Source organism: Dryobates pubescens, chromosome Z (assembly GCF_014839835.1).
Source record: "Dryobates pubescens isolate bDryPub1 chromosome Z, bDryPub1.pri, whole genome shotgun sequence".
Taxonomy (NCBI): domain Eukaryota; kingdom Metazoa; phylum Chordata; class Aves; order Piciformes; family Picidae; genus Dryobates; species Dryobates pubescens.
Genome location: NC_071657.1, coordinates 90,599,276 through 90,619,342, shown reverse-complemented (window position 1 = coordinate 90,619,342; position 20,067 = coordinate 90,599,276). Strand labels below are relative to the sequence as shown.

At 36.9% G+C, this 20,067-nt stretch overlaps 1 protein-coding gene across 1 annotated transcript in view; it reads left to right on the top strand.

The window, feature by feature from the left end:
• The window catches only part of NUP155 (nucleoporin 155), a 33,762-nt gene extending 15,582 nt beyond the window's left edge, over nt 1-18,180 (top strand). Inside the window, exons 17-36 of the mRNA XM_054178582.1 lie at nt 1,736-1,798; nt 2,681-2,740; nt 2,812-2,935; nt 3,794-3,860; nt 5,288-5,406; nt 5,601-5,704; nt 6,868-7,001; nt 8,609-8,800; nt 9,424-9,562; nt 10,184-10,319; nt 10,687-10,840; nt 11,064-11,168; nt 11,293-11,447; nt 12,461-12,590; nt 12,818-12,931; nt 13,396-13,516; nt 14,419-14,529; nt 15,687-15,823; nt 16,561-16,661; nt 17,782-18,180. Of these exons, the coding sequence (XP_054034557.1) occupies nt 1,736-1,798; nt 2,681-2,740; nt 2,812-2,935; nt 3,794-3,860; nt 5,288-5,406; nt 5,601-5,704; nt 6,868-7,001; nt 8,609-8,800; nt 9,424-9,562; nt 10,184-10,319; nt 10,687-10,840; nt 11,064-11,168; nt 11,293-11,447; nt 12,461-12,590; nt 12,818-12,931; nt 13,396-13,516; nt 14,419-14,529; nt 15,687-15,823; nt 16,561-16,661; nt 17,782-17,920 (2,405 nt within the window). The 3' untranslated portion in view covers nt 17,921-18,180. The remainder of the gene's footprint in view (nt 1-1,735; nt 1,799-2,680; nt 2,741-2,811; nt 2,936-3,793; nt 3,861-5,287; nt 5,407-5,600; nt 5,705-6,867; nt 7,002-8,608; nt 8,801-9,423; nt 9,563-10,183; nt 10,320-10,686; nt 10,841-11,063; nt 11,169-11,292; nt 11,448-12,460; nt 12,591-12,817; nt 12,932-13,395; nt 13,517-14,418; nt 14,530-15,686; nt 15,824-16,560; nt 16,662-17,781) is intronic.
• Nucleotides 18,181-20,067: the final 1,887 nt, after the last annotated feature.

Here is a 20,067-nt window from a genome sequence, read left to right as displayed (position 1 = left end):
TTAGCAACAAAGCTGGTGAGGAGTCTGGAGCACAGCCCTATGGGGGGAGGCTGGGGGAGCTGGGGTTGCTTGGCCTGGAGAGGAGGAGGCTCAGGGGAGACCTTGTTGCTGTCTGCAACTACCTGGGGGGAGGTTGTAGCCGGGTGGGGGTTGGTCTCTTCTCCCAGGCAACCACCAGCAGAGCAGGAGAACACGGTCTCAAGTTGTGCCAGGGGAGGTTTGGGCTGGGTGTTGGGAAGGAGTTCTTCGTGGAGGGAGGGATTTGCCATTGGAGTGTGCTGCCCAGGGAGGTGGTGGGGTCACCATCACTAGAGGTGTTTAGGAGGAGACTTGATAGGGTGCTTGGTGCCATGGTTTGGTTGATTGGATGGTGTTGGGTGATGGGTTGGACTCGATGATCTCAGAGGTCTCTTCCAACCTGGTTAATTCTATTCTATTCTATTCTATTCTATTCTATTCTATTCATTGTTCTGTGGCCATATCAGAAGATGTTCTCAGGATGTCATTGTCATACCTCTATAGATACTATGTATACAGAGAAAAGAAAAAAAATTGGGTGGAAAATGGTTAGTTGTTTGAAGTGATTTCTCCCTGTAAAAGCTCTAGCATCAACATGTTATGGTTTCTGCTTAGGACATCAGTGCCACCTACAAACAAGAATCGTGCATATTGGGTGGTGTTGGATTGGTTGATGGGTTGGACGCGATGATCTTGACAGTCTCTTCCAACCTGGTTTATTCTATGTATTCTATGTATTCTTTCTCTGAATTTGATTCTTAGTGCAGTGGATGCCTTTCTGTTACTCAGATTCACTTATATATCTGCAATTACTCCAAGAAGCTGTCCCTTAATGTGCATTATATATCACAGTATGACAGTATAATTAAGGTTAGAAGAGACCCCAAGGATCATCAAGTCCAACCTGTCTCGACAGACCTCACGACTAGACCATGGCACCAAGTGCCACGTCCAGTCTCCTCTTGAATACCTCCAGGGACGCTGACTCCACCACCTCCCTGGGCAGCCCATTCCAATGATGAACAACTCACTCAGTGAAGAACTTTCTCCTCACTTCGAGTCTAAACCTCCCCTGGCACAGCTTGAGACTGTGTCCCCTAATAATTCCAGATCTCAAGGGTTTTTAAAAAGAAAGTGATAATGATGAATATGGAACAATTAATTCCTAAATTTATTTTTTTTAAAACAAGGCCGTGTTAATTTCCAAGATCTTTTAGCCTTATCTTACATGTGCCATTCAATTTTACACATCAGACTTGGAAAAAACTTGATAGAGTTTATCTGAATTTCAGGCAGTTTTAGTACCATTTTTTTAGACATATCCAGTTTCCTAAGTATTGGAAAAACGTATGCTGAACAGGAATAAAGTTTCAGAAAAACAGCTGACTCTCATTTTGCAGAATTCTTAACTAGTATTAAAGCACCAAGAAATGACTTGATGGCATAGCTTACCAAGCCTTATGTTGTGGAAGAATTGCAACATGGGCAGGAGATGAGGCGAGGCATAAGAATATAAAATTAAATTTGAGTTGGAGAGGGCAGCAGCTGAAAATGAAAGTAAGATGCAGGGGAAATTACAAGAAACTAATCAATAAGATGACTTAAAAGTAAATGTGTTTTTTCCCCACATCTGAATTCTTGGACTTTTTAATCATTTGCTGTCATACATTCCTCACTGAAACCTAGTATCAAAACATGCTTTTCCATTTTGCTTCAGTGACAGGTCCAGGTCAAAGACGGCACCATTGTTCTGCTACTGGTTTCTCAGTTTGCCCAAAGGGTAGAGAATTAAGGATCTGACATGAATGTCCTGTGTGCTGACAAACTGATGTGAAATATTACAATAATGTTAGCATTAAAAGCATTAAAATACAGTTTAACTTAGTGGTGTATTTCTTACTGTTGAAAAACTAGAATTAGGCATTTGCATGCTGGTTCTCTGCAGTTATGCAGAAGAACATGCTCTGAGAATGCCTTAACACTGTTTAGTGAAGGACTATCTTTGGCACTGTTGTGTGTTGCCATATTGAGAAAACTGTAGTGAATAAAGCAAGAAAGAATAAATCTTTGATAAAAGCCAGACTTTCAGAGTGAGTCTTCTTGCCCATTCTGTGAGATACCATGCTATATATTGATGGTATGTGAACAATTTTGTGGATGTCCACACGTTCCTCATGTTTTAGAATCTTAAATTAGGTGTTCAGACTTCATTTGCCATAATAATACCAATTACATTTAGCTGAGCGCTTTGAAGGTAAAACTGATACTCTCTAAAAAGATCTAAATGAAAATAAGTGGTTTGAGAGTAGGTGCCCATATCTGGAATGCAAGCAGTCAGGTCAGGAATAACAAAAAAGTATGTGGATGGTATTTAATGCAGAGAGCAGAGCTGGAAAAAGGGTTTAACCAGTTCTGAAAAGAGCGTATCCTTTCAGTTTGCTCGTGGAGTGTGATTTTCAACAAATTAGTGCAAGTTGATCTTTAACTATAAATGAAAGCTATTGGAATGGTTCTAACTTTAAAGTACTTCATTTAACAACTTTGCTGGTTTTACACAGGAATTTTATGGATTTTTGTTTTGGTTTGATGGTTTTGTTTTTAATTCTTTGGGGGGTTTTGTTTGTTTTTAACAAACTTACCTTTACTTCTTTTTTCCTTTTAGGCACTCCACTGACTGATGGTCCATCTCATACTACTGGCCTTTTTGCAGCACCTGGGCTAGGTAAGGTCTCATTTTCCTTTGCTGGAGAAATGGAGAAATTTTTTTTAAACTAGTCTTTCTTCCATTTAAAGGAGTAACATTTAATTTTACTCTAGATTTACCTTCTCCTCCACCATCTCCTGTAATGATGGGTCCCGAGATAGTATTTTCTGGAAGACACAACGGCATCTGCATATACTTTGCTCGCATTATAGGGTAAGGTGTTGGTTTACAAAGATACAGCGTCACTCAGAATTTACTGTCTGCAAGTATTAGGTAAAGATAAAACTAGGAAACAAAATTATCTATATAATTTACATTTGAAATTAGTGAAGTGCATTTATGTTGTGTTTATGAAGTATCTGTTGATACAGTACATTCTCTTTACTGTTAATAATAATACATTCAGTGAATGACTAGGACAGGACTTTGATCCTGCATTGGTATGTATATGCACAACTGTGAAAACTCTAGTTTCACTTTTCAAACATAGTGAGTTCTATGTTTTAACTGTTTATAAAAGATGAGCCAGAAATGCAGAAAGACTTACAGAATCAAGCTCCTGGCTCAAAGGTTTTTCTCTTAAAAAACTTTAAATGCCTAAATCAGAGCAATGAAGTAAGAGTGAAGAGGACTCTTATCACTTAGATATTGAATTCTGTGTTACTAGGAACAGTAGTACTGGTAACTAGTTCTATGTTACTAGAGAGCTCCTGATATCTTGATCATCTCTCTGCATGCTGGTTGGGAAATAATTCTTTTTTATGGCACTTGTTTGCCTTGCCTGTATTTCTGGAGTGTAATTTCTAGAGTCTAATGTTGGCCTGTGTTTCAAATACTTGAGAGTGTCCAACTCAATTCAACTGAAGTTTTAAAATCTGAATATTTTTTAATTTCCTACATCTCTACCTTTCAGAAGTGTGAAATAGTAACTTTTTCATCCAAGTTAAATCCTTATTTTAGACCTTGAAGTACAACATTGTTATTTCTTTCTAATGTAAGATACATGGAATATTTGCAAAAACACTTGCTGGGCTTACTTTGTTTTTAACACAATACTGTTTTGTATTGCAGAAATATTTGGGATGGTACTATAGTCGTGGAGAGAGTTTTCAAAAGTGGCAATAGAGAAGTTGTTGCAGTACGTAAAAGATTATTCTGTGTCTTTAAAGTCTCTTATTATGTATGTCTTAAGCCCTGTTGTATTTCTGTTCCAATTTGTGGTGGGTTGAAGTTTCCCCCCAACATTAACTTTGCCAGACCAACTCAGAGGCAAATGAAGCTGTATTTACAAGAAAATCTACACTCTACAATGGAATGCAATGAATATGTACAAAATATACAGCATTTACAATATTATACAGCTATTTACAATTAGAAAACAACACAAACCCCGGCCTGGTCAAGAGACCAGGGAAGCTGTTCTGCTGCCCCCTGCCCCATCCCAAAAGAGAGGAGCGAAGAGAGAAGCAGTGTGTTGGACTTAGCCAAGGCCAGCGAATAAGCAGATTCTCCCGAGCGAAGCAAAAAAGCCAAGATCAGAAGAGAAAAGGGAAGAAATTGTTATCATAGAATCAATAAGGTTGGAAAAGATCTCAGAGATCATCCAATCCAACCTGTCACCCAACACCTCATGACTAACTAAACGGTGGCTTCAAGTGCCACGTCCAATCCTCTTTTGAACACCTCCAGGAACAGTGACTCCACCATCTCCCTGGGCAGCCCATTCCAATGGCCAGCTACTCTTTCTGTAAAGAACTTTCTTCTCATCTCGAGCCTAAGCTTCCCCTGGCACAGTTTGTGACTGTGTTCTCTTGTCCTGGTTGCCTGGGAGAAGTGATCACCCCCCACCTGTCTACAGCCTCCCTTCAGGTAGTTGTAGAGAGCAATAAGATCTCCCCTAAGCCTCCTCTTCTCCAGGCCAAACAACCCCAGCTCCCTCAGCCTCTCCTCATAGGGCTTGCACTCAAGACATCTCACCAGCCTCGTAGCCCGTCTCTGGATACTTTCAAGTGTCTCAATATCCTTAAATTGAAGGGCCCAGAACTGGGCACAGTACTCAAGGTGTGGTAACCAATGCTGGGTACAGGGGCAGCTCCTGTTATTCCAGATATTGACCCAATGAATTTGTTTAGAATAATATTTCGTTTTCCTTTTTACATGCAATAGTGATTTATTTATACTTTTCTACTTGAAACCTGTAACTAAATTTTAAAGGCATAGCTTAAACCCACCACACAATTATAAACTGATAAGGAAAAATCTCGTTGTTGTCATTTGAATGTTTTCTTAAGTGGTGCACTCTTAACTGAGGAATACTTGCAGATACCACATTTTTTTTAAGCTACTGTTTTGAATGTTGATACTTAAGAAATGTAACTGTAATTTGACCTCTTGTTAATTGGCAGTGGCCTGTTTTCTCCATGTTTAGCAATTGCACTTCCTTAATTTCTGCATACCCCCTCTAGACAAAGACTGGAAAAAAGAATTTAGTAATTAAAAGCTTTAATGAGTTAATAAAAATTTGGAAGCTAAGCTGTCTGTAAACAGGTCTGCTTTCTTTTGCAGGTAGAAAGCAGTGTTCCATCCCATGTGCTGGAATGCGTCTTAAAAGAACTAAAAGGTTTACAAGAATTTCTGTCCAGAAATTCACAGTTTGCTACAGTAGGAGCCCTTGGAAACCCAAGGTATTGTGTTAAATTTACTAGTGGTATTGCATGTCCACCTCTTAAAAAACAATACCAATTAACTGTGTCTGTGAGCTGAAGTAGTTGTATGATTTCATGCAACTTTTCAAATGCTGAAAAAGAGGTGTTAGATATCATCTTGAAAAGACAAAGTATTTGTAACCATACTAGCATCTTTGATTTTGGAAATGCAGTTTCAGCACACCATCCAATCTACAGCAGAGGCTCCTGGGTTTCATGCGGCCTGATGGTGGAAGTTCTCAGCAAGTCCAGCAAGAACTCCAGAGGAAATACCATGGTATGTAATTACTTTTGAACAGGAAGTATCAGGGAATGGTGCATTTGAATGTTGCCCTTCTCGATTTTATTACTAAAATAAGAAAATAAAATGCCTTTTTTTTGCATATAATTGGATATCCATCAATATACCATACTTGACAATAAATTCTTCAGAGAAGACACTGCGGTTTGTAAACTGGATTTGCTGGTACCTTGCTTTTGCTTCCTCACTGTAGCATACTGTTCTTTCAGGAGTTCTTCTGCAGTGTTGTTGATGTGAAAAAATAATTTTCATACAACTGTACTAGAGATGAAGTATACACTGAGAATGGAAACTTAAACCTGGGTACACAAGCATTTCCCACCTTTAGAATGACTGTGGCAAGAGAATTAATTTGTTAGATGTTGTTAAGTTTGATATTGGAAGCTTTCATATTGGAACAAATTAAAACAGTCCACAAAGAAGAATATCTCCATAAAGAGAATCTAGGTTTCAGCACAGTAACATCTACTGCTCTTGAGCCACTGCAAAATACAAAGTGTATCTCAATTAAGCTAAATAAAAGTGCCTGGGCTTTAAAGTACTTTAAACTTTTTTTTCTTCTAAAGAATTTCAGTTGTGTAGATATATATCCTCTATTTTCCTGATACAGAGAGTCTTGAAATGCAGAACTAGAGGTTTCTTTGCACGTTTACCTGTCTCTTTTTCTTTTCATATTGTTCTCAATATTTCATAAGATTGTTTAATCTCCTCATTAGAATACTTAGTAGCTGCACACTCATTTGTGTTTTCAGGATAGTATTTGTTAAGCAATTCATTTGTTAGACAAGTGAGTATGTTGTCCTATTCATAAGAAATATTTTAATGCAAGTTGCCAAAGTAAGTCATTGAAGTATCTACAAAACTTTGTTCAGAACTAAGGCCTGTCACACAGCCCATTTAAACTCATGTGCTTGCATAGCATAGCTTTTGCCAGCACTTGTAGGCAATTTGGGAATTGTTGCTGATGGTAATCCCTGTTGAAAAATGTTAATGTGGCACTTTCCTACAAAGAAAGCTAGACAGTATTAAGAAGGGAAGGAAATTAAATTTAAGGAGATTGTTAATGTAAAACTTTCAAATTTTCATATACATTTTTGAACATGAAAAGTTAATTACTGACAGGTTCTTCCTTTTTACAGCTGAGGCACAGCTAACTGAGAAGACCTCACTTCAAGGTATCCAGCAGCTTGTTAGTAAAACCTGCCAGGCGCTGGCTTTATGGAAGTTGTTGTGTGAGCACCAGTTCAATGTTGTTGTGGGTGAACTTCAAAAGGTATAATACGATTTAAATTTGTTTGAATTTAACGTGATAATGTCCTTTGCTACCTACTTAGTTTCTAAGGAATGTTACTTGAATTCCTTGAGAAACATACAATGAGTTTTATTCTGCTTGCAAGTCTTTGTTTTTAAGAGACTGATAATGTCTCTAGTGTCACTAACAACATTTTGTTTTATTCTTACTGACAGTTACTAATGAATCTGGTTTTATAAATTTGTTTCAACCTTAAGCATATTCTGCAAAGTGTGCTGAATAGACCAGTGTTGTCCAGCCAATAGGAATTCACTCTTTGCCTTAATGTTGGTAAAGGTTTGAGAGTGGAGAACAGTAGGGTTGCAGAGTCTCAAACTGTTGCACTTTTGTGTAAGCAGGGCTCCAGAAAGTTTCACAGAATAGCTGAGGGACCTCTAGAGAGCCTGACCCTCTGCTCTAAGCAGGGCCAACTAGAGAAAATTGCCATGGGCTGAGTCCAGCAATGTTTTTAGTATCTTCAGAGATGAAGACTCCACAGCCCCTCTGGGCAACCCTTTCAAGTATTCAACCATCTTTAGAATGAATGAGACTTTTTTCTTATGTTCAGGTGTGATTTCCTTCAGCCTTTGGTCGTTGTGCTGTGTCCTGTCACTGGGCACCACTGAGAAAATATCTCTGCCCTTCTTACCCATAAATATTAGGATCCCACATGCTGCGCCCCTGAGTCTTGTTTTCCCCAGGCTAAACAATCCCAGTTCTTTCAGCCCCTCCTTGTTTGTAATGAAGGAAATTTACAGAATGTTGGGTGCTTCTGCTATGTACCAATGTTGAATTTGCCTGCAGTCCTTGAAGCTGTTAATTTGGATACTAGGCATTCTACCCTAGAGCACTTGATAGGTAAATAGCTTATCTGCAAGTACTTTTTGTCAGTGTAAACAAGAACTTTTAAACTTACATGCAGAACCTGGTACTCTTCCTGCTGTTGCTTTGGGGATGCAGCATGATTTCTAAGAAAAGGAGCTTTTTCTTTTGTTGGATGAAGAGTTGACTGTTTAGCAAATGGAACCTTTTCCTGTATCCTCAGTATAGTTTTTTTAACAGTATTTTCAAGCTGTTAGTGATTATACATAGACACTCCTGGCAAGTCTTATGTGAGTAAATATTCCTACTAAGCTTCAGTGTGTTTTAACATTAAAAAAAAAAAAAGAGTGCAGACATGAAACTTTAAAAATTCCTCCATTTTACATTTCCATCTTTTTTTATCTATGACAGTACTGAGTTTTTTCTCATTATTAAAAACGGTGGCATGAGTCTTGTAGGGTGTGCATTCTGACCGTGCCCCGTGAAGTACCCCTGTTAATTCTGTTCTTAGTTGCAGAGATCTGAAACAGAAGTAGCACAAAGTGAACATGATAGAGGAAATCTGACAGACCTACTGCCCTTTTTCACCTAAGGGCTTCATGCCTTCATTGATAGGGCTTTCTTTATATTCTCATTTTATTGTTTGTGTCTTTTAAGGAATGCATTTCTGTGCTGTGTACTTAATTTGTTGGAGTTTTGTCCAGTTTTATTTCTTAGAAATAGTCTGAAAAACTTCAAGACACTATTTAAATTTTGTCTGTTTTCAGGAACTTCAAGAACACCTAAAGATTACTGCTTTTAAAGACTTGGTCATCAGAGACAGAGAGTTGACAGGGGCACTCATAGCTTCTCTTATAAACTGTTACATCAGAGATAATGCTGCTGTGGATGGCATCATTGCCCATTTGCAAGATATCTGTCCTCTTCTCTATAGCACTGATGATGCTGTGTGCTCCAAGGTAAGCACATGTTCAGATTTTACAGTGCTAAAACCCTTCTTTAGAACATGTTCAAATGAGTTAAGTTGGGCAGTTTGTAAATCATTTATGTTCAAGTAGTTTCAAGACCACAAAAACAAATGAATACAGGTCATGTACACATTTGTCTCATAGCTGATTAATGCTGAAAATTACATAAGCTCTTCTTTGAAGCATTTGTAGTTATTTGTAGTGTTCATAGGGTTTCTACCTTCCTGATGTTATTAAATGTGTTCTTACGCCAGTCTTTCTTCAGCGTAGTCTCTTGTTCTCTGTCTGTTGCCTAGTTTTGTGAAAGTTTTGTAAAGATACTTGTGTTTAAGAACTTCACTCTTTGAAGCTCTTCAGATAAATGTGAAAAAAGTAACTGGTGAAGGGAAAATGAGGAAACAGGAAACAGTCAGTTAAGTCTTAAGCCCTTCTCTCTACTGCCATTATACAGGCTTCCTGTTGGAAACTTAGTGTTGCCAAGTGCTGAGAGTGCTTTTGAGAGGATGTTTCTACTGTTTCAGCTTTGGAGTTTGGACTAGTAACATATTAACTTAAGATGTTGTCTGCAATCTGTTCATGTAAATAAATTCCACTTTTCTGTCATTTGTCATTAGGCAAATGAACTGCTTCAGCGATCTCGACAGGCTCAGAGCAAACTGGAAAAAGAGAAGATGCTAAGAGAATCACTGCAAGAGTACCAGAAGATCAGCAATCAAGTAGACCTTGCTAATGTTTGTGCGCAGTATAGGCAAGGTAAGAGACAATCACTGATCATATTCTGGTAAATAGTTTCTGTGGTATCCTTTTGTGCCCTTTTATTTGTTTACTAACTTTCAACTCAGTATTTTACCATGGTTCTTAATAGCTCTGAATACACTTGAACCTGTTCTTGTTTAAAGCCTTTCTAGATTTTACAAACCAATTGAAAAACAACTGTATAAAAATATTCCTACCCACTTGTTTCACATTAATAATGTCTGTTTGTTTCATGTGTAGTAAAAATGTTTTTTTAATGGAAAGTTGTTGAGGCATATATAAGCAGGGGATATATGACTGTACTTTTGTAAGTAGGGATTCATACCAAAAATGCTGTTTTGAAAGATGGTTCTGTATTATGTTTTTTACACTAGAAGCTGGTGTATAATTTAAATGTAGACAAAACTGTTTCACCTTCTGCACAAGTATGTGTCTTCAAACTTGCTTATTGTCTCACAGGTTATGTACAGGCATGAATCTTCTATATGACAGAGACCAGAATGAAAAGAGTTTGTCTTGCATGCTAGAATCAAAAGTGTTTGATGTTGCTTATCATTTTGTCAGATTTAATACAAACAAATATTGGTATCTGATTGATTTTTTTTTTCCCTCCCCTAGTCCGTTTCTATGAGGGAGTAGTTGAACTCTCTCTTACAGCTGCTGAGAAGAAAGACCCTCAAGGTCTTGGCCTCCATTTCTATAAAAATGGAGAACCAGAAGAGGATATTGTTGGACTCCAAGCTTTTCAAGAGAGGCAAGTTTTCATAATATATTCTTAACATTATATGGAGTCCTTTATTTAAGTGACAGGGTAATAACAAGTAAGCATTTTATAATAAGGGACAAAATGCAGAAATTTTTGCTCAGCACACTCTTGATTTTCATTATGGCACCCACATAATCTGGAACAGAGGGTAAACTGATGGGTGCAAACCCCATTGTGAACTTTTTGTTATAAAGATGACCGAGCCAGCTAGATTGTGTCAACTAGCTGACAGTCTGTGAGATTTTTTAAAATTGTAGTAATTTTATCTACAAAGGCATACACATCACATTTGAGAAGAGTATTTCTTAGGTAGTTGGCAATGAAAATTTAGGCATGCATTCTGCTCTATTTACAGATTGAACAGCTACAAGTGTATCACTGACACCCTTCAAGAGCTAGTGAATCAAAGTAAAGCTGCTCCTCAGTCTCCCAGTGTACCCAAAATGCCAGGTCCTCCAGTGCTGTCATCTGACCCAAACATGCTAAGCAATGAAGAAGCTGGACATCATGTAAGAAACGTACCACCCCACATGACTGCATTCCAGAAAACAGTGTGATTTAGTGGGGTGTCGATTTTATTTTATTATTTTAAATTACAGATTTCAAAGTTGGTGGAAGTCAAGATTTGTCATGAATTGGCTTTTCTGTGTACAGATTGTTCATAGAAATTGTGACATGCAAAACCCATGAACCTAAGTGCAGTTTTGGCCTTTTTTTTTTTTTTTCCCTTAGTTTGAACAAATGCTAAAGCTGGCTCAGCGTTCAACAGATGAACTCTTCAGTATTGCACTTTACAACTGGTTGATACAAGCTGACTTGGCAGACAAACTGTTACAGGTGAGTTTATCTCTGTACAATGAAACAATGGAAGGTTCCACTGAACTGGAAGTGTTAATTGTAGTAATGCTGATGCTTTTAAAAGGAGGAGAGAGCAAGAACATAAACATTGTAACTTTTGCAGGTTACTTCCCCCTTTTTGGAGCCCTACCTTGTGCGGATGACCAAGATTGACCAAAACAAAGTCCGTTACATGGATTTATTGTGGAGATACTTCGAAAAGAACAGAAATTTCAGTAATGCAGCCAGAATCTTGGCTAAGTTGGCTGATCTGCATAGGTATGGATTGTGTATGATCTATTGTATATATTCAGGTAATTAGCAAAAAAGCCCAAAAAACCTAAAATCAAATCCTAATGTGTTGGTATTTCGAGAAAAAGCCAAGGACGAAAAAAAAGAGACTAATTCCCAAGAGTGTTTGCTTAAAAAATTAATGCAATACATTAGCTTTTCATCTAGGCCATGGTTTGAAATAATTTCTTTATTTTATGTATTATATATAGCTTGCACTGTGTTTCCTGTTGCAAGTACCATATATCTTAAACAGTTTTTTATATTGTGGTAGTTGTAACTGTGGAGCAGTGAACTGAGAAATACATCAGAGCTGAGCCTGCAACAAAGATGAGGGAACATGGCTGGATAATGTCCTGCATTATTTAGTAAAATCGTAAGTCATGTACTAGTTCCCAGAGTCTAGGATGTTGACTTGCTGGAACGAGTCCAGAGAAGGGCAACGAAGTTGGTGAGGGGTTTGGAGCACAAGCCCTATGAGGAGAGGCTGAGGGAGCTGGGGCTGCTTAGTCTGGAGAGGAGGAGAGTCACGGGTGACCTTACTGCTCTCTACAACTACCTGAAGGGACGTTGTAGACAGACGGATGTTGGTCTCTTCTCCCAGGCAGCCAGCACCAGAACAAGAGGACACAGTCTCAGGCTGCACCAGGGGAGGTTTGGGCTGTAGGTTAGGAAGAAGTTCTATACAGAGAGAGTGACTGCCCATTGGAATGGGCTGCCTGGGGAGGTGGTGGAATCACCATCATTGGAGGTGTTCAGGAGGAGACTTGATGGGGTGCTTGGTGCCATGGTTTAGTTGTTTAGGTGGTTTGGATTGGTTGATGGGCTGGACACGATGATCTTGAAGGTCTCTTCCAACCTGGTTTATTCTATTCTATTCTATTCTATTCTATTCTATTCTATTCTATTCTATTCTATTCTATTCTATTCTATTCTATTCTATTCTATTCTATTCTAACTAAACTATTAAGAGCTCATTTTATTTTGAATATGTTTTGCAGCACAGAAATTTCACTTCAGCAGCGTCTCGAATACATAGCACGTGCCATTTTGAGTGCCAAAAGTTCCACTGCCATATTCTCTATTGCTGCAGACGGTGAATTCCTACATGAACTAGAAGAGAAAATGGAAGTAAGAAAAAAACTTAGTCTAAGCTAGACTGTAAATTTCACTTTGTCTCACTGGCATATGGTATTTTTATAACAAATTATTTCAAAACAGTATTCTGTACTTTTTTCCTGTACTTTTTTATGCAGCTCTGAGATGTAAGACAGTAACATTTCTACATTTTAATAAGTTAATGCTAATTCTGAAGGTTTGATAAATCTAGTCTTAAAATATTTTTCTTTTTAAACAAGGTTGCAAGGATTCAGCTTCAAATACAAGAAACATTACAACAGCAGTATTCCCATCATTCTTCAGTGCAAGATGCAATCTCCCAGCTTGATGCTGAACTGATGGATATAACCAAGGTGATTAAACTTTGTCTTTGTTAAATGTCAATGCATCACTTTTGGAGGGGAAAAAAATATTTTGCAAGGAATGACTCTATGTATTCTATGTATTCTATGCTGACTAGGAGTACTTAATAGACAATTTGGCATTCCTGGTTTTGGAATGTCTGTTAATCTAGACAGTATTTGATATTCCTTCATTCTTTAGTACTTTGGTTTCTTCAGTGAGTTTACCTTTCTATTAAGTCTGTCAGATTTCTTAAGTTTTGGGAAAATCATTAGGAAATTATTGGCATTTTATAAAAAATTGGGGATTATATTTAAGAAGTGAAAAAATGCAGTAAACCAAAATCATTTTAGTGTTTGACAACAGTTCCTAAAGTTATACTACTCTGTCTACTATATAAAATAAAGAATATCTCATTTTTAAAAAATCCTTTTCATCCTACTTGAAATGTAATGCGTGGTAACTTTTCTTTCAGCTGTACGGAGAATTTGCTGACCCTTTTAAGCTCTCAGAGTGTAAGCTTGCAATTATACATTGTGCTGGTCATTCTGATCCTATCTTGGTGCAAACCCTCTGGCAGGAAATCATTGAGAAAGGTAGGTGTTGGTCTTAATGGTCTACAAATAACACAAGCTAGAGCTACAGGAAAGTGGTACAGTTAAAGCTTTTCAGACTATGTGCTGCTACTGATGAGCTGTTTAAGTAAGATATTACAGAATAGTCTAGAAAAATAGATATTTGGTAAGTGTCCTGAATTAGTAATTCCTTTGTGTTATTACCTTTGGCTTGTGTCCCTAAAGGACAAAAAAAGTAGTCATTTTACATATATATTGGCATATACTGAATGTATGCCTTAAGTAATCACTTTCTACATAATAAATTTAAGAAACTGATCTCTTCTTGTTCTTGGGAACCATTACATATGGACTTCAGAATACCTATTAAATTTTGCCTCAAAATTTTCAGAAAATTAATTAAAATATTTAATTTATTGTGACAGATTAAAGAATTTTCAAGAAGTTCAGTGGTGGTCTTACAATGCTGACAGGAGTGAAAGTGTAAGAAGTTTGTCCATTTACAGCAAGGCAGAGTATTAAGCACAGCTCTGCAAGCCTAGGGAGTCATATGTGATAATCTGCCTCACAGCTTACCATGTGTGGGGTTTTTTTTTGATTTTGTGCTCGAGGTCGCTATTGTGCAAGCAACATTGGAGAGGAAAGCTATGTGTGGTAGTAGTGTGTGTGTGTGTGTGTGTGTGTGTGTGTGTGTGTGTGTTCATGGTTGAGGTGTTTTTAAGTCAGGAAACAAAGGCCTATGAATATACATGCATACATACAATAGAGAAAGTTGCCATATTTTCACTTCCATTTGCTGGTTTTGCACTGACAGTAGCATAAGATTTTGATGTGTTTGTAAATTTGAGAACTTCAGTGTAGTTTTGTACAAATGTGGAATGCTTTTTGGACGTTTTCTCTAAACAATTTCTTTTCACTTTCAGAGTTGACTGATAGTGTGTCTCTCAGCCCTGCTGACAGAATGCAAGCACTTAGTCTGAAGATGATACTGCTTGGAAAGATTTATGCTGGCACACCTCGTTACTTTCCTTTAGGCAAGTTGTTTAGCCTGCATAGTAAATAAACATAGAGGTCACATGAGTTGGTCTCAGCCTTCTTTTTAGCCTCTTAAACATAGATAATGTTTGGGGTTTGGTTTTTTTTTTTTTAAATCTAAAAAGAAATAATATTGGTAATTTTGTGATACATAGTAAGTGTAGTAATTTAGTACTTCAGCTACAGTGAAAAACTTCACAAATAATTTCAACTATTAATAGTGATGAAGTTGATCTTGAAGATAGCTGGGTTATACTTCTCAGTTTTGTCCAGGAAATCAGGAACAAAAGCTTTGAGATATTTGTTTATTATTACTGTGACAAAGGATTGAGGAGATGGAGGGTGGGGGGGGGGAAGTGTAAATAGCAGTCAATGAGAATTCTGCTTTTGTAAACACAGTATAATTGTGTGATTATTAAACCATAACAACTGTTAGAGGTGCAGTTTTCTCACAGAACTTACCTATAGATTTAAGTAGAGTTTAGTTTTTCACTCTTGAGCGGGAAGTAAATGAAGCTTAGAAGGCAGCAAGTTATTAATGAATGGCTGCGCAAATCCCATTTGAGAAAGTAGTGAACTTTGTCCATATCCAATTACAAAGTAAAAGTGTGTATTTACATATATAACAAGATTTTAGGTAACCTAATTGATCCATTTTTTTGAAGTATCTGCAGAGACAGATTGTAAAAACAGAATTCAGGATTTTTCTGGATCCTTTCAGAGCTTGTTTCTGGTTTTGAAACCCTTGAGGGTTTTGAAAACTTGGAGAATAATTTTACAGAAGAACATGTAGTGCTCAATATATTGTTAATTGTTACTGACAAACATGATAAAAGATGTAGTCATTTTGTTGGCTGTTGTAGCAATGGTGGTGTTCTGTGCTGAATCAAGTTAATGAACTTCTCTTAACAGTATAGTTCCATGGTAGAACTGCAATGAAATACTTAGTAATGTTATGCATTGCTGAAAGCTTAATACAGTCTTTGGAAGTAATTATGTTTTCATATCCTTCCTTCAGTGCAGACAGGGGGAAAACTGTTACTTGTTTTCCACAGGAGAAAGGTCTGAACTGTGTGGAAGACAGAAGGTTAAACTTGGAGTAAATTACTTTCAAATGTCTTTTTAATCTAAACATCACATTATTGTTGTCCTACAGATTTCTTAGTGCAGTTTCTAGAGCAACATGTCTGCACTTTGAACTGGGATGTAGGTTTTGTAACACACACCATGCAAGAAATTGGAGTACCGTTGCCAAGACTGCTAGAAGTGTATGACCAGTTGTTTAAAGCACGGGTAAGGAAAATAGCCACAAAATTAAAATTTTGTTTTCAACCACCATCGAGGTCTCTTTAGCAGAAAACTTAATAATGTAAGATGTGATAGATCAAAATACCAGTTTCATAGCTTTGGGGTTTTTGTTGTTGTTCTTTTGTTTACTTAATGCTTGGGGGGTGGGAGGGTTCATTGTTGATTTTGACTTTGATCCTAAAGTATGAAGAAAACTGTTAATACTTCTACTTAACCTAAAGTTGATTTAGGATTAAACAATATTACAGTGGTTATGTTGCAGAAGGAATAGTATATCTTGACTATAATAATTTTATTTTTTTCTTATTAATGATTAAAACTCGCTATATATTACTGCATGTTGACTGACCTATTGATGTAATAGCCATGAAGAGTAAGTAGTTATATTTTTGTCTTTCAGATTGTATAAGAGGCATAAATAGACTCAAAGCAGATAATCAACTTTTTTCTCTTTACCCGAATTCCTTATAGCATAAGGAATTCAGAACTTAATGAAATCTGTTAATTTACAGACTGATACACAATGGAAAACTAAGTTAAATTCATGTATGTTCTAGACTCAAAAGTCAAAGTAGTACTGAAATACAGATTTGATATAGCTAAAGATAACATTGAAATGAGAACTCTGTTACTATGAATAAATAACTAGCACAGCTGGAAACTGTGTACACACGCTTTCTTCTTCTCTCTTTAATATTTTGAAATTTATTTATTTTCTTTAGGACCCATACTGGACTAGAATGAAAAAGCCTTTGCACCTTTTAGAGTGTATTCATGTATTATTATCAGGATATCTACGTGATCCAAGCAGAGTACTTCAGAGGTAAGAAAGGTGACTATGTCCTAGTAAATACATCCTTAAAGGACAGCACTAAAGCAATTCTCAAAGCTTTTTTTCTTTTATTTGCTGTGAATTTAGTATTTTTGTGAACTTAGTATTTCTTTAACAGTGATTACTGAGCCTCCTTATTCAATACCAGTTGATAGAAGCTCCCTATAAACTACTTCAATAGTTTTCTCCACTTGACTGAAGATTCATGCCAAACTAAGAATTATCTTTTACACTTCAGCAATATAGTTTACAGGAGTAGTAAAGACTAATTTGAAGTAGTGTCTGAAAAATGGGGGGAAATTAAGAATCTGGTGTGTGAATGAAATGGTGAGCAGTGCTTAATTCTTGTGTTCTGGAAAAAGAGAAGACTAAATGTGGGGATAGGTCTTCCCAAAGTGCTTTTAAGAGGTTGTTGATGAAATGCTCTCCACGACTAAAATCCATCTTAGTCTGCAACAGAATTTAGGTTTATAATAGAAGAAGTTTCTAGATAAAATAATAGCTATGTATTTTAACAAGTTGTCTGCATATTATGGAATATATGTGTTTAATTTCTCTGTATGGACTGTACAACCCCAAACAGAACTAGGAAGAGTCATAACTCTTTAACCATATGTAAATAGGAGTTATTTATATCTGTTTTCACTTTTTTGTCTTTTGTGGTTGGCTGACTTAAATACTTCAATGCCTTAGAACTTCAGTGAATGCTGTTTAATTTTAGTATCTACTTAGATTTTAGTAACTATATTGCTGTGATTTAATCCTAACTCTAGGCACTTAAATTGCCATTTAAGTGACTTAAACATTGAGTGTATTAATATGTAAAGTAATATGTAAATATTTCATGTTGCTGTTAACAGCATGATGGTTTGTTTATATTTAATATCAGATAAATAGTAAGGGTGAAGTTATTTTTCCTCTGTGCCTTAGTGACAAGCATTAGACTTCAAAAATAAATTCTTCTAATAATTGAATATTTAAAAGTAGTTGACAGATGCCTTGCTCATAATTTATTCTATTAGAACTCAAAGAATGCTCAGTTTCTACTTCAGGTGAATTCTAATATACAAAAACAAAGTTCATTAATCGCTGTGTGTTCTGTTTTTCACAGGCGACGATTTACCAATGTTTGTTTGGATGCCATAAGTTGCTACTTGGTTGAACTTCAGTCTATGAGCCCAACGCTAGCGGTTCAGACTAATACTGGCAACTTTAAATCACTACAGGCTAAATTAGAATGGCTTCACTGATTGACATGTATAATAACAGATGACATAAAAGTTCATACGTCTGCATTGAATCTTTGGAAGAACTCCTCAAAGAAATTCTAAGTTTCATATTTTGCTGCAGATATCAATTGTGGGGCCTGGGTTCATACTGTTTTGAAAGTATCTACAAATTGTAGAATGTAAATGTGACTAACGGAGTTGCCCTAAATACTACCAGATTTTGTAACAATAGAAACTTTCTTTTCTACTCTTGAAATAAAATTGTGTGCATCTTGTGCACATGCTTCCTAAGCTTTGAAAATCTCACTCTACAGGAAGGTCTGTTTTTTTTCACTGGTGCTGTGCATTGTGTACATATTCAACAACATAACCCATTCATAACATATATAAAAATTACTATTTCTTGCTGGTCTTCAGACTTTCTCAAATAACTATCTTCATATAACCAAATAATCAAAGAATTTTAAAGATTTTTTTTTTTTTTAAATGGAGGAAAGGAGCAAATAAGTTCTATGCTTACAGAATAAATACAGGTATTTCCAGAACAATGAGTAGTGAATGCACATCACTGGGGTTTAAAAATAAAAACAAAACCAAGAGGTGTAGATCAAGATGCCTCTTTACATGCAAGTTACCTGCTTTACAGCCTTCCGTACCAGATCTGATTCCTATGCTCCAAAGGTTTGTCTAAAGTACAGCCATTACATTTTTTCACAGAAAGAGTGGTCAGGCATCAGAATGAGCTGCCCTGGGAGGGAGTTGAGTCGCCAACCCTGGATGTGTTTAAGGGTCATTGTGATGTGGTGCTTAGGGATATGGTTTAGGGGTGAACCTTGTGGAGTAGGGTTATCAGTTGGACTTGGTGATTTTGAGGATCTTTTCCAGCCTGAGTGTCTCTGTGACTTCTTGCCCTGTAAACTGCCAGGCACAATCTGATGGTTTTCACCCAATGATGTCATATGTAAATTAAAGTACACTCTTTTTAACCTCTTGTTAGGTCAAAATAGACCTGGAATCTTAATACAGCTTTAGCCAGTTGTGGTGGGTTGAAGTTTCCCCACAACATCAACTTTGACAGACCAACTCTGTTAGAAGCAAATGAAGCTGTATTTACAAGCAAAATCTACACTCTACAATGGAATGCAGTGTATATGTACAAAAGACACAGTGTTTACAATAGTATACAGATATTTACAATTAGAAAACAACACAAACCGCCCCCGGTCAAGAGACCAGGGAAGCTGTTCTACCACCCCCCCCAACCGCTGTCCCAAGAGAGGAGAGAGAGGCTAAGGGTTAGACTTAGCCAAGGCCAACCAATAAGCAGGTTATCTCTCCTGAGTGAAGCAAGAAAGGAGAAAAGGGAAGAATTGTTATGGTACAGCTCTTATTCCAGATATTTATCCAATGAATTTGTTTAGAATAATCTTTGGTTTTCCTTTTTACACCCAATAGTGATTTATTTATATTTCTCTACTTTTCTGCTCAAAATTTGTAACTAAATTTTAAAGGCATAGCCTAAAACCACCACACCAGTGTTGAAATTTCCTCACAAAGTATTTAAATGGAGGAATTTCTGTATATCCTGGGAAAGATTTGTACCTTTTCATTTGAAGTATGCTATCTTTGGATGCTACAAGGTGTTTCCTACTGATAGTTGTTTTATGCTAAGGTTAGTTGTCATGACCCCAGTCTTGTTATTGCAGTTCTAGTCATACAAGTGATGTCCAAGATCTTGCCTGATGTATTATTTCTAAGTTTCCAACATACTTTTGTGCAAGTATGTGTTCAGCAATATTGCATAATTAAGACAAGTAGGTTCCTACTTTCAGAGCTGGGGAAATGTCATGAGAGTTAGGAAGAGGCACAAGTCCCTTGAGTTTCAGCTGTTCTCTTTTTTTCCCGTTACTGGCAGTATTACAAGTTTTTCATAGAAGTTTTCAAAGTGTATCAGCAGTTGTATCAGCAGTTGTTTTTTATATTTTCAGCTGATCACAGGTAATATCAGTGTAGACATTTGGTTTTTAACATTTGCTGTGCTCTCGGACAAGTGGTAGGTTCTGTTTCCCAGTTCAAATTTGGAGCAATGCTGTAACTTGAGACCAATGCAGTAGCTAAAACAAATGCTGGCAGGACCGGAATTTAAGTGACTAATGTGAACACGGAAC